The 14056-nt window shown below is 34.3% G+C and overlaps 1 protein-coding gene across 4 annotated transcripts in view; it reads left to right on the forward strand.

Moving 5' to 3' along the window:
- The first annotated feature begins 7467 nt into the window (after window positions 1-7467).
- sema3h (sema domain, immunoglobulin domain (Ig), short basic domain, secreted, (semaphorin) 3H) overlaps window positions 7468-14056 on the forward strand; it is a 45119-nt gene continuing 38530 nt past the window's right edge. For 2 of the 4 annotated variants that reach the window (XM_009303983.5, XM_073909099.1), the window contains exon 1: window positions 7468-7925. In XM_009303983.5, the coding sequence (XP_009302258.1) occupies window positions 7835-7925 (91 nt within the window). In that variant the 5' untranslated portion in view covers window positions 7468-7834. The remainder of the gene's footprint in view (window positions 7926-14056) is intronic. The other 2 variants (NM_001328378.1, NM_131050.2) reach the window with 1 other exon arrangement.

Raw genomic sequence — 14056 nt, forward strand, 5'->3', positions numbered from 1 at the left:
CCCTGTGCTTGTTTGTGTATTTTTGAGAAGATTTACACGGTGCATGTTTAAATTAGCAGAACGTTACAAAACAATAATAGAAAACTGGGGTTTTCTTTTTTCCTTTTGCTGAAAGTCACAAATTATTAATCATTTTAATTTTAACAACTTTTAGTATATTAAATGTTGTTATGAGTTTCAAATGTTTTAAATGCCTTCAACACAAATGTGGAGCATGTTGACATTTATCTGACACTCTCAACTTAATGTGAGCTTCATTTTCTCACATTCTCTCCATACACTGCTTCACCGGAAGTTGTAGTTGACGCTGCAGCTGAAAGCAGAAGTGATGGCGTATAGAAACCATTGGTCTGTTAAGTTCCGTGTTCCATGCTCGTGACTTGCAGAAGAAAAAAAAGTTCAAACAACATATGATCGAGATGGCACTGTTTTGATTTCTATCCGAAATGTTCTCTATTGTGCTATTCCATTATTTTTGACCACACAATATAACATTTTGGCTTTCTGTGTTGTTTCTTACTTCATCAAAATGGTATAGAACTTGCTAAAGGTTTTGGTGCTATGTGAAAACATCATCGGTTGTATAAAAAAGTGATCACGTCATTTAAACATGCAATTGAAACGAGTGGGAAACCAGTGTAAATTTAATCGAGTGTAAGGTACTGTGCCCAAACACAGTTTTATTGGTAGCTCTTTTATCGTAAATATCAACCTCAAATACACAACAAAGAGTAACCAAAGTATCAAATATGAACACACTATGTACATAAATAAATTACTTGTTCCCAGCCAGAGCTGTTTATTTTGACGTTGATATATAGCTGCATCATGTTGGTGTTTTGTAACATCTAATTTTTACAAGGTGGGATGTTAGCTTAACACTCAACCTTCAACCTGGAGGGCCAGGACATTACACATGTATACTACATACAATTTAGCTTACCCAATTCACCTATAGCACATGTTTTTGGACTTGTGGGGAAAACCAGAGCAAACACATGGAGAACATGCAAACTCCATGCAGAAATGCCACCTGCAAGGGATTGAACCAGCAACCTTTTTGTGAGGCGACAGTACTACCCACTGCAACACTGCGATGCCCTAAACACATATCATAGAAAAATAATAATATAATGTACTCTTTTCACTAAAATGAAATCCCTTTCAATTATTGATGTAAAAAGCAAAACAAAGCACTGGTTTTAGCAAAAGCTGCATGCATTTAATCTGAATACTGCCCAACATTGTGGATCAGTTCCTCATGTAAATCAGGAAGCATTTAAGGTGTGCATCTGTACCTTTTACATACCAACAAATTGTAAACAGGAAAACCAGTTTGTATCATTTCTTTAAAATATCTAAAGGGGTCATGAACACACCTAGCAAACATTTTTTTTTTGTTTTTTAAAGATGTCTAATAGATGTCTAAACATAGTCATCTTGGCTAAAACAAGGCTAAATTTGAGCTTTTACTGAAAATCTAAAAGACGTCTAATGAATGTCTAGAAATGAATGATTACACATATAACGTCTGTTTAATCTATTTGATGACTAGTTTTGGGTTATTCTTAGACGTCTATTAGCTTTTTACTGACAGCCCAAGTTTAGCCTTGTTTATTTTTTATGTTAGAATCTATTAAACACAAAATTGTTTGCTGGGCAATAATAGTTGACACGACAATTACTTCACAAGACTGGAATGAGGAAAAAGTGTAAACAGAGCTGGAATCCTGCTTTTATTTTGTTAGTGAACACTATGTTCTGTTTTTAAACTGGTGACTAAGTCTCTGCTCTCCAACTAGTGTGAGCTTTCGGATTCAAAACTTGGTGAAGAGGAGCTGGAAATATTTAGAGTTGCCACCCACTTTATAAATCCGGGCTTTAGAGCAGCCAATTCTCCAAACCATCTTCTCTAATATAGTTAATGACGGTTTAGAGGATAATTCTCGGATGTTATGCAATATATAACACAGCCTACTTTTATTTGAAAAAAAACATGTCTTGTTGAGGAAGGAAGGAAACGGTCATGTAGCCCCCCCACCCCCAGCAGACAACACCCAAACCCGGGCTGGCTGAAAAACTCAACGCCTTGCCATTTTTCTGTCTTTCTTGTGAAAGACTGTGCCGTGACGCAGCCGCCGCCCTTTCGCAATCTCTCTCTCTCTCTTTCTCTTTATCAGTTTCTCTCGGAGAGTTTCAACCTTCCCCGCTACTGCTGCGTAAGTGCAGCGAGCCTCCGTGAAGCGGCTGGGTTTATATATGCGCCTATTTTTAGCCCCGGTACGTGAAGCTATTTTTAACCAATATGAGCTCATCGCTTCTCTGCTCGACCAATCAGAGTACAGGTCGAGCACGTGTGTGGGCGGGAAGCACAGAGAGAGGGAGCGGGAGAGAGAGAGAGAGATGAATAAACGGACAGCTGATGGAAACTGGGCTGGCAGTACGGGAGCGCGCGCGATCCCAAGCGCGTTCTCGTGTTTGTGAATTTTTAATAAAAAAAAGAAATAATAAACGTAATACACAGTTAGATCACGATTTAAATAAGCCAAATATGATAATATATATAATTAATTATACTTTTTTGTAATAATAGATATATAACAAAAAAGTATATTATTTATAAATTATTTATATTACACATATATAGACAGACAGACATATTCAGTGTCTTGTACTCAAATACCTCACTAAATGCAGTGATGTCTAACTTTACTGTAGTATTTAAATGGCTGTGCTAATAGTATATAGTGCTGTCTTGGGCATTTTCAGGAAGTGTCACCAAAATCTGAAAAATCTTTTTTTTGCATTGAAAAAATGTCCAGAGTAAACTGTCATATTGAAAACATGACAAAGCCATTTGACTATCTTGTTCATAAACAATAGTGTCAGGACTTTTCACTCTGATGACACTGACACTTTGATTGACATGAATACTTGCTTTTGAGGAATGAGCTATCCATTTTGAGCATGTGACGTGCTTTTGCAGGTTATCAGCTAGGTTTTGCAGTTTGTACTAATTGTTTTGAGAAATGCATTAACTGTTGTGGAGAAATGCACTCATGTTGTGAGAAACACACCAAAGCGACTGAGAAAAACTGTAATCTTGGATAAAAATATCACGGTTCCACGGTAATGTGATTACTGCTCTAAAATATATCCTTTTAAATGTCTTGATAAAAAGCAAAAAGGTGTTTACCTTTTGATAAGAATATATTTTATTTTGAGAAACATTTCAAATATTTTGGAACAGTAAACATGTCAGACTAAAAAATTCAAATAAATCATTCTACTGTCTTCAACTGACTTCTACTGTCTTCGATTATTTCAAAAACAAATTTTTTAAAAGAATTTAAAACAACATCTTTGGAGATCTTTTCTGCTGGAGATGCTATCCTAAAAATGATGATGATAGATAGATAGACAGATAGACAGACAGATAGATAGATAGATAGATAGATAGATAGATAGATAGATAGATAGATAGATAGATAGATAGATAGATAGATAGATAGATAGATAGATAGATAGATAGATAGATGGATGGATGGATGGATGGATGGATGGATGGATGGATGGATGGATGGATGGATGGATGGATGGATGGATGGATGGATGGATGGATGGATGGGTGGGTTTAGGTAGATAGATAGATAGATAGATAGATAGATAGATAGATAGATAGATAGATAGATAGATAGATAGATAGATAGATAGATAGATAGATAGATAGATAGATAGATAGATAGATAGATAGATAGATAGATAGATAGATAGATAGATAGTTGCTGACTATTTATTTATGATGTGAATCTCCAATTCCAGCACTTCCCAGGGGTGTTCTGTTGGATTGTGGAAGCTCTCTAAGAAGAATATAGTGTAATCACTGTCATGTCCAAGAAACCCATTTGAGATTATCAGTAGATTATTATAAAATTTTGGTCTAAAGCAGGGGTGCCTAAACTTTTTGTTATGAAGAGGGCTGTGGGCCGAAGGTAAATATACCAAACTGCACTTTATATAATGCAGGGTTTTACACAACTCATTCAGGTTGTGCCAACACAATTTTTTAAATATATTTTATAAGGAACGTATAGAATAAAATCTTAATTCATTTTTATTACAGTAAAGATCAATGCCGAATACACTAGTAAAGCTGCACCTGCCTCTTCTGATGTCTTCTGTATGGTCTTCTATCCACCAGTCACAGTGTTTTTAAATGTGATTCATTCACAACCATTAATTGAAACCTTTAATTTTAGTTAGCTTTGTTGTTGCAACAATAAACCACACGACCAAAACAAAAACAAAACAAAAGAACCTAATTTTCTAAGATGCGATGGTGGGCCAAATTAAAGTTTGCAAGGGCCAACTTTGGCGTGCAGGCCCTAGTTTGGGCCTTTCTGGTGTAGAACATTATACCACCAGCAACAATCTGAAGCATTGATCTTGAAGGCAGGATGCCTAATTCTTACCACCTGAATGTCATTGCAGAAACTGAGACTAAAAAAGAAACTGAAAAAAAGTTTGGTGACCTTGCGCAAATTGTGGCCACAGTTTCCTCTTCTTAGCTAGCAGTGTCACCTACGTGCACTCTTCTTCTGCTGCTGCTGTAGCTCATCTGATTCAATGTTTGATGTGTTGTTGTTTAGAGATGCTCTCATCCCCTCGGTTTTAACGAGTATATTTTTAATTGACTTTTTATCAGCTCAAACCAGTCTGGCCATTCTCCTCTGACTTCTGACATCAAAGAGACATTTTCACCAACATAACTGGATCACACTGGAATTATTTTTTAATGGTATTATACTGTACTCACGTGAGAAGAGTTCAACTTCTGCATCTAAAGCAAGCTAATGAACTTCCTACCCATTCAACAGTTTCCTCAAAGACTAGATTGAGACAACGTCGACACCTGGTGGCCAGTCAGAATGTTTCTGATACATTGATGAAATATGGAACTAGCATTTAGCTTTATTAATGCTCGTAATAAACTAAATTCATTTTAATTTAAATTATTAATGTCACCACAGGTAATTGCGTGTGTGTTTAAAGTACTACGTGCAAATACGTTTACGTTTACTGATGTGCACTTGTTTTGGGCCTGCCCAAGTCCACTTGGAAAAATCTGCTAAGCATTCAGGGAAGGCGAAAATCTCTGAAGAACAGGAAACTGCCCAGAGACACGGATAAGAGATAAGTTTTAGCTAAAGCTAGACAAAATTGCAGATGAGAACATTATAGCCGAATAACATTATGCAGAATATAATGGCCTACAGCAAACACAAATCAGCATTAATGTTTATCGCATCAGAAAATTGAACACGTTTTATATGTACTAACGTTAACGTGCTAACGTTCTTGGGTTGATTGCCAGTTGTAAAACCAATTTTGCTACATAGCGAAACCATTTAGTGTGGCAAAACCAGTTCATTTTACCACTAAAAACGTGTTTATTTGTTGTAAAATCGTATGCGTAGACGCGAAATAAGCGGGGAAATGAGATAGCCAGTCTTTGTCTCAAAATTAACCATTTTAATTTTCTACCTCTTTGTATATTATAAAAGTGGCATTGTGGCTTATAACGTTTTTCTTAACCCTTGTGCACTGTTGTACATTATAAAAGTGGCATTGTGGCTTATAACGTTTTTCTTAACCCCTGCTCTGTTCAAATTTACTACCCGTTGGTCATGTTAGGGATGAAAACATTCACTGAATTCAACCACTGTAAAATCCATCAGAATTTTTACAAATATTTTTGCATAAATCTGTTAATTTTCACTTCTGATCAAAACTACTCTTTAAATACAAGAATTTAACTCTTTAATAGCCAAGTTCACAAATGATGTCACTGATTTGGTGAAAAACAAAAAACACACAAAATGACAGATTTTCAATGTAAAAAGTGGACTGGAAAATTTTTTACCTTTTATCACAGACATGTAGATGTGAACGATTATCAAAATTAGCTTGGATGCATTGTTAGACTTTCATTTTTTCTCCCTAATTTAATGTTAGTGGCTGTTTTTGCCGCATTGACTTCCATAACCGTATTTTATGGTGCATAAATACACAGTCTTTGTTATTATTTTCTTCATGTAGTTCTAAGAGAGCTGAGATGCATATTTGGATTTTCTCGGTTTCATTAAGGTAAATGTGTAAAGTTCACTCTCACGCACTCACAGGCACACATACTCACACTTTAATTTGCTGTTATACTCCAGAAAAATAAGCTTTTTTTTTTTTTTTGCACAGGTCTATCTTAAGGGTTAATGGTGCCAACTTACGGATACCCGAAATCAACTGTAAAAATTAACATTTTTACCTCTTCCCAACAGGGAAAACCACCAACAATCAAAAATGCATGATCATATGGTGCCATGGCTTTGAAATTGAAAAAATGTGGCTATAATGAAAGTCAGTGGGGCAAAAACAGCCATCAACAGTAAATTAAGTAGAAAAAAATAAAAATAAACAATGCATCAAACATAATGTTGTTTCACATCCAAGACTTTGATAAAAGGTAAAAAATCTAGTCCACAATTACTTTTTATTTTAAAAATACGTTATTTTGTGTGTTTTTTTTTAACCAAATCAGTGACATAATTTATGAATTTGTCAATTAAAGAGTTAAAATCCTGGTGTTTTCTAAACAATTTAGTAGTTTTGATTAGGACTGAGATTGATTATCAGATTCATGCAAAAAAATTGAAAAAATATTTATCTGATGCATGTTTACAGCAGTTATATTTAGTGGATGTTTTTATCTCAATGTATCGTTGTTGTTTTTTTAAATAATCAAAGCATTTTTTTATAAAATATGTGTCAAAATAAGATTTGTCACCAAAACATTCCACTAGCTGAAACACAGAAAAAGCTATGGCCAAATTAAGACTCAAAATCACCCCAAAATGGATGAAAACATCCTCAACAGTACATAAGGGTTCATTTTACTTCTTGTGATTACTATCCGCATTTAGTCCCTAGAGGGCGTCAAATCCCCATAATCCAGATCCATAATGATCTCAATGATATTTCCACATAGTGAAGAAGTACAGTATTATGGTCTTAGAGTTGTGAGTCTGTTTACAAGTCTAATGGGGGCATTTGGGGATTCATTTTCCTATTCTTCTGATCTTTTCTCCTAATTGTTTACGTGACCTGATTCATCTCCTATTCATTCTACTGCTGTTTTAAATTTAATTAAAGTGTGTGAGAGCATCAACAAGACAGTGAGGTTGAGGGATGAAAAGAGAAAACTAACACAAGATTTAATCAGTCATTAAGCAAATGAATCCTATGAGAGGCTCACACTCGGCAGCTGTCTTATTCTTTAAAAAAAGACGTAGACAAGAAGGGAGGGAGGGAGGGATAGACAGAAAGGAAGAGAGAGCAAGAGAGGGGTGGGCACAATTGGGACAGTTCCCTCCTTCCCAGCAGGGGAGTGTTTGAAAGAAAGGAGTGAATGATAAGAGGAGAGAGAGAGAGATCATGAAGAGTTAAAAGATGCAGAGAGATGCAGAGGGCAAGACAATAACAGAGTGAAGAAAACAGACAGAACGCAGTAGAAGACAAATTCAGCTCGCAATATCAGAAAAACAGAAGAAGACCAGAACAAGAGAGGATTTTACTGCAAAACTGACCTGAGCAGGATTAATTACACTGCACTGCTCATGAACACACACACACACACACAGTTACGCAGAGGTGCGTGATGCTGACATCAGGTAGACAGCATTAGTGCTTGTGCTGGTTTTAAGCAGAGGAAGCAGTGTGTGTGTGTGTGTGTTTACTGTGCATTGGAGTCTCGTAGAGTGTTTGTCAGACAGTCAGGAAGATGCTGGCTCTCTTCTGCTTAATGTTACTGGCGGCACCTCTGACGGACGCATGGAAATCATCACAGCCACGACTGCACTTCCAGCACTCAGGTGAGGACACTGACTTTCTATTGAGCTGTTTGGGTTTTTCTGTCTTTAGGCCCGCAAAACAACCTACCTGCTTTAAGCATTGAAATCAAATCAAATAAGCATTGATTTGTGTGTCTTTAACTATTATTATTATTATTCATTTTCTTTTCGGCTTAGTCTTTATTAATCAGGGGTCGCCACAACGGAATGAACCGCCATTATTATTATTATTATTATTATTATTATTATTATTATTATTTATTAAGTAATTGTGAAATAATAATTATCATTGGGTGATTTAACACATGCTTTATTCAGTAGCGTAGTACTGTATTTATTATTTTCTGTTAGTAAGCGTAGTTTATAGTGCAACTGATGTTTTTTGCTTTCTGTTGAGCTATAGGATTTGTTTTTATCTCCTAACCCTTGGACAAACCTTTTGTGCATTTAACATTTTTACCAGACATTATTCAGGGTTCTTCTCCCACAATGCATGTGGTTTAAGGATAATGCAATGATTATTATTAACAGTACTAATAACATATAATGGCAATACTGAATCGCGGTCATAGTTTTCATTAATAGTTTTGAATCTTTTTTTTTTTGTAGTTTCTATTTTCATTTTAGGTAACACTTTAGTGCTTTTGTTTTGTGTTTTGTTAATAATTAGTGTTTTATATGTCTGTATATCTTTTTGTTTAGGTTTTTGATATAGTTTTTACTTTTAATTATTAAAAGTAACTAAAAGTATTAAAGTTACTGTATTTGTATGGCTTTTATTCACTATAATAATAATAATTAATATGAATATTTTTCTACTGGTGTGCATATAAACTAGTAGTGAGACATTGACTAAGCATTGACTTCTGTTGATTTTCCAATGAGGTGCTTGTATTTCGCAATCCATCTCAAGTGCTGTTTTGCATTTAATTTTCATTCTGGCCTTTATCATTCATTCATTCATTCATTCATTCATTCATTTATTCATTCATTCATTCATTCATTCATTCATTCATTCATTCATTCATTCATTCATTCATTCTCCTATGGCTTAGTCCCTTTAATCATCAGGGGTTGCCAAAGTGGAATGAACCGCTAACTTACCCAGCATATGTTACTTATCCAGGATAACTTACCCAGTACTGGAAAACATCCAAACACACTTATTTAGACTTATACACTACTGGCAATTTAGTTCATTCAAATCATCAATAGCGCATGTCTTTGGTCTGTGGAGGAAACCGGAGCACATGAAGGAAAACCATGCGAACATGGACAGAACATGCTAACTCCACACAGAAATGCCAACTGACTCGAACCAGCGACCTTCTTGCTGTGAGGCAACAGTGCTAACCACTGTGCCCCTGTATCTCCTCGCCTTTATTATTGCACTTTAAAAAATACTGACTTTGTGTTCAGCCCAAATGTAGGTAAAAACCTACTTTAGCATGAACTAAACAAAACTGTTTGTCTTATTTTAACCCAGCAGATGGGTTGGTTTGTAATTTGTTCAAATTTGGGCTGAAACAACCCACCATTTGTAGAGTGCATCATTTCTAAGCCATTAATCTGCCTGCACTGTTGATGATTTCAGGTTTTACTATCCATGTGGAACCACATACACATAAATAATCTTTCTTTGCTCCCGCACTAACTTTTTTACTCTTTTAACCCAGTTTCTTCCCAGTCGTCTATAATTAGACGGGGATGTTTCGAAATGAGTATATCATGTATGACATTAAGTAGACTGGTACTGGTTGTGTTTCCCCAATGACCTAGAAAAGCCTGCGCAGATACAGCCGTTAGTCCGTCACACCTCTCTGCATATCAGGGACAATCCAGAGTGTATGTTAGAGAAAATAGTATAATAGTGTGTGTGTGTGTGTGTGTGTGTGTGTGTGTGTGTGTGTGTGTGTGTGTGTGTTTGTGTGTGTGTGTGTGTGTGTGTGTGTGTGTGTGTGTGTGTGTGTGTGTGTGTGTGTGTGTGTGTTTGTATGCACATGTTATGAAGTGTTTCGAAGGTTTTGAAGTGTTTTGAGCAGGCCAGACACATATCCTAATGAATCTGTGTACGTCTCCATGAATGTGTGTGTTGACTTGCATCTCTTAATTACTCAATTACCCTTTCATTCACACAAACTCCCAAAGGGTACGAGCATAAGTGTGTGTTTGTGTAAAGGAGCGGCTGGTGGTTGATTATAATCCCGCTCATTTTAGCTTGATTTCCCTAAAGAGATGCTAAATGACAGCTCTTGAGCAGCACACACACATTTATACTGATAGTTCTGTGCTTTTGCATACAATGGTTCAGTAATATGCCCAGCAATCTGCCAGTTTAGCTGGGGTCTTCTATGTGGTATATATATGTATATATATATATATATATATATATATATATATATTCTTTTTCAACACATTTCTAAACTTAATAGTTTTAATAACTCATTTCTAATAGGTGATTTATTTTATCTTTGCCATGATGACAGTAAGTAATATTTGACTAGATATTTTTCAAGACACTTCTGTACAGCTTAAAGTGACATTTAAAGGTGTAACTAGATTAATTAGGGTAACTAGGCAGTTTAGCGTAATTAGGCAAGTTATTGTATAACGATTGTTTGTTCTGTAGACTGTTGAAAAATATATAACTAAAAGGGGCTAATAACTTTGACCTTTTAATGGCTTTTAAAAAAATAAAAACTGCTTTTATTCTAGCCGGAGTTTCTCAAAAATAAAAAATATTATCAGTGAAAATGTAGACAAATATATTTGCTAAAACATATTTAACAACAACAAAAAAAGTAAATCATATTAACAGGGTGTCCGAGGGGTCTTAAAAAATCTTAAATTTCCAAAATAAAAATTTATGCCTTAAAAACTCTTAAATTCACTGAAATATTGTCTTGTAGGTGTTAAATAATTTTAAACGAGTCTTAATTATCCTTTCTTATGTAAAGGTACCCAATCAATTCAACACACATCCAACGGCCAACAATAAATCTCAATAAAACCATGTTTCTAACTAATATCATAACAAATAATATAACATTCATAACATTATGTTGTTCATACATAGTTTTTAAAGATTTTCTTTTATGAGTTACGCTGAAAAAAATGTATGCATACAACTAAACTAGTCTGAAATTTCATTCTCATATTATATTATATTATATTATATTATATTATATTATATTATATTATATTATATTATATTATATTATATTATATTATATTATATTATATTATATTATATTATATTTGGGTTAATAGTTTTAAATAAATAATAATAATAATTTTGCCTAATTATTTTCTAAGATAATACATCTGAAGAAAACCATTATTTGATATCTAAAATGTCTAAAGCATATATTAACACAAAATTTTTCTTTACTACCACAGTAATAGACAGAAATAGAGCTATATTTGTACATAATTTGTACAAAAATATGTACATAAATTATACAACTGTACACAATATTCATTTATTCCGAGACTCTAAACCAGAGATACCCAAACTAGGACCCGTGGGCAAACGTTGGCCTATGGTATCCTTTGATCTGGCCCACCGTCCCATCTGAGAAGAGAGGGAGAAAGATTCAAAAGTTCAAATTTAAATTAACCCTTCATTTGTTTGTTTTGTTGTTAAAAGCTGACTGAAATTAAATGTTTCAATTAAATGGTGTAAATTAATCAGGTTTTGTTTAAATGTGAATATTGTCACCCCAATGCAGAGAATTTGGTGCACAAATCAAGTAAAAAAAAAAAAAATAGATAGACTGGCCACCCCTGCTCTAAACTATTTTAAAATGCAATTGTTAAATATAATTTTTATAATAATATTTTAAATAATAGATGCGTTCTTGACCCTGAAATACTTTTCGATAAACATATTGATTATGAAGTATATTTTATAGAGCTTCTTAGCATATATTTACATAGCCAGAAAAAAAAATATATATATTTATACGAGTTTACTTGATTGGCAGCTTATTGCTCTACAGAAGGTGCAATTACAACTATGTGCATCAACAAATGATCTCTAAGCTCTAATTGGCATGTGCTTATTTGAGTGCTATAATTATGATATATACTCATATTCTGCTGAGGTCAGGGGTCACGGTTAGTGGGTCTTACTGACGGAGAGTTGAGAAATTCCAGAACACAGCAGTGTGTGTTTATTTTAGCTGCCTGTGTGTTTGTGCATGAGCTCTGAGTCTTATAGTCACACCTGTTAACATTTCCACCACACACATATGAACTCGCCAACTGGGGGATTGAGCAGTAATAGCTGATCATTCAATTTGCACAGGAAGTCTGCACTGGTCATTCCCGTGCAGTGGTAGCATATGTGCCTCGTGAATCACATCTAAAACATATAAAGGGTATATAAAATTTGTGTCTATGAGAGAAATACATAACAAAATCAAATTCACAAGTGGTTTAATTCCCATTTTGATTCTGCTTTGATTTGATTCCAATTTATTTGATTCAAACGACTAATTTGTTTATATACCGGACTACAATAGTTGCGCGTTGTTTATTTTGGTGAGTAGTCTGCAACTTTACTGTCCAGTTTTTAGCATGTTGAATGGCTGTGTAGTTTAATTACAACTTGTAGTTCATTAATATTTATGAATTAATTACATGAAAATTGTAGTTATAGAATAAATATGATTACTCTTATTAAAAAGGATTTGTGATTTGAAGAAAACTAATTAATTACAAAAAAATGGTCCAATTTAAACAAACAGACAAACAAAAAACTCATAAAGAATCTATTAAAATAAAAATATCAAAAACATTAGAAAGCCAAATGCATACAAATGTTATGTTAGATTATTTGTTAGACATAGAGACTTAAAAGTATTTTTAATTTAGAAAATGTTTGGGGATATCACAATCACTTATTAATATATTGGTGTGTTGATGACATAATTAGTAAAGAATAATTTGGGTGATTTTTTAAAATAATTTTATTTAAACATTTGGAATCCTATTACATTTTTTAATTTTAACTTTGGACATTGCACAAATCATTATCAAACATGAAATTCAACTTATAGCAAAATATTGATGGGTTCGCACAGTCATGGAAAACCTGGAAAAGTCATGGAATTTTGACATGGCATTTTCTAGGCCTTGAAAAGTTTTGAAAAAACAGAAAAAGCCACAAAGTTTTATAAAAGTCAAGGACATTTGTTTAACAATTATCTGTATGCTTGAATATAGGTTAGTTGTCTTTACTTCTTTTCTGTCCTTGGCCAGTCACATACTCTCACATTATTAGTCAACACAGGCTCATTCTGAAAACGTAGCCCTATATACATTTCTGGAGATGGCAAATTATGTAGCTAGAAGTATGTATGGTTGCATTTTGTCTTTACAACGAATGGCGCTTTTCCTTTTTGAGCTTACCTTCACATGGATGGCTTTCCCGTTGTTACTAGTTTTTCCAGTGGCTCGCAGTGTTCATCGGCTGACCTGAAATGCAGAGAAGAGTTGAGTGCAATAATTGAGCTCGAGTCTGGCGAAGAACAGTTTTTAAAAGCAGATAAAACAAAAGCCAAAAATAAAATAAACAAGTTAATAACAGGGTGAGAATGTGGTAAAATCTGAAAACATGGTAAAAATCAGGCTTCTTTTTTTCTGGATTGCATTTGAAAACAATGTGGGATGGGTTTAGGGAAATGTGTGGGTGGGTCGATCTGTGCTTTTGAAAGCACTATTGGTTGGGTATAGGGAAGGAGGAGGGTCGGTCAGTTGATCGGTCCGTCAAACAGTCAGTCGACAACAGCCTCTGGTGGATTTACACGAGAAGAACAGGCGCGATTAACACTCATGAGAGAAATTTAAGATCTCAAAAAACATACACAGCAGCCTCTGGTGTATTCATGAAAACAAAAAGTGCAAAAAAAAAAAAAAAACGTGAACAAACTGGGACGTATTTGGGGCTCTCCATAAATGTAAATATGGGTACTTTTTCAGAATGGGCCTGGGTTGTTATAAGTGCTGTATAAGCATTATCTCGATCCATTTTACATGGTTAAAAATAAGTTTTACAATATTCTGTAATAAATTTTTTCTTTATTATTTACCACATATGTAGACATTGCATGAAAGATTGTGAAAATTTACTTAAAAGTCTCGAAAAA

The sequence above is a fragment of the Danio rerio genome, chromosome 8, assembly GCF_049306965.1.
Source record: "Danio rerio strain Tuebingen ecotype United States chromosome 8, GRCz12tu, whole genome shotgun sequence".
Lineage (NCBI taxonomy): Eukaryota > Metazoa > Chordata > Actinopteri > Cypriniformes > Danionidae > Danio > Danio rerio.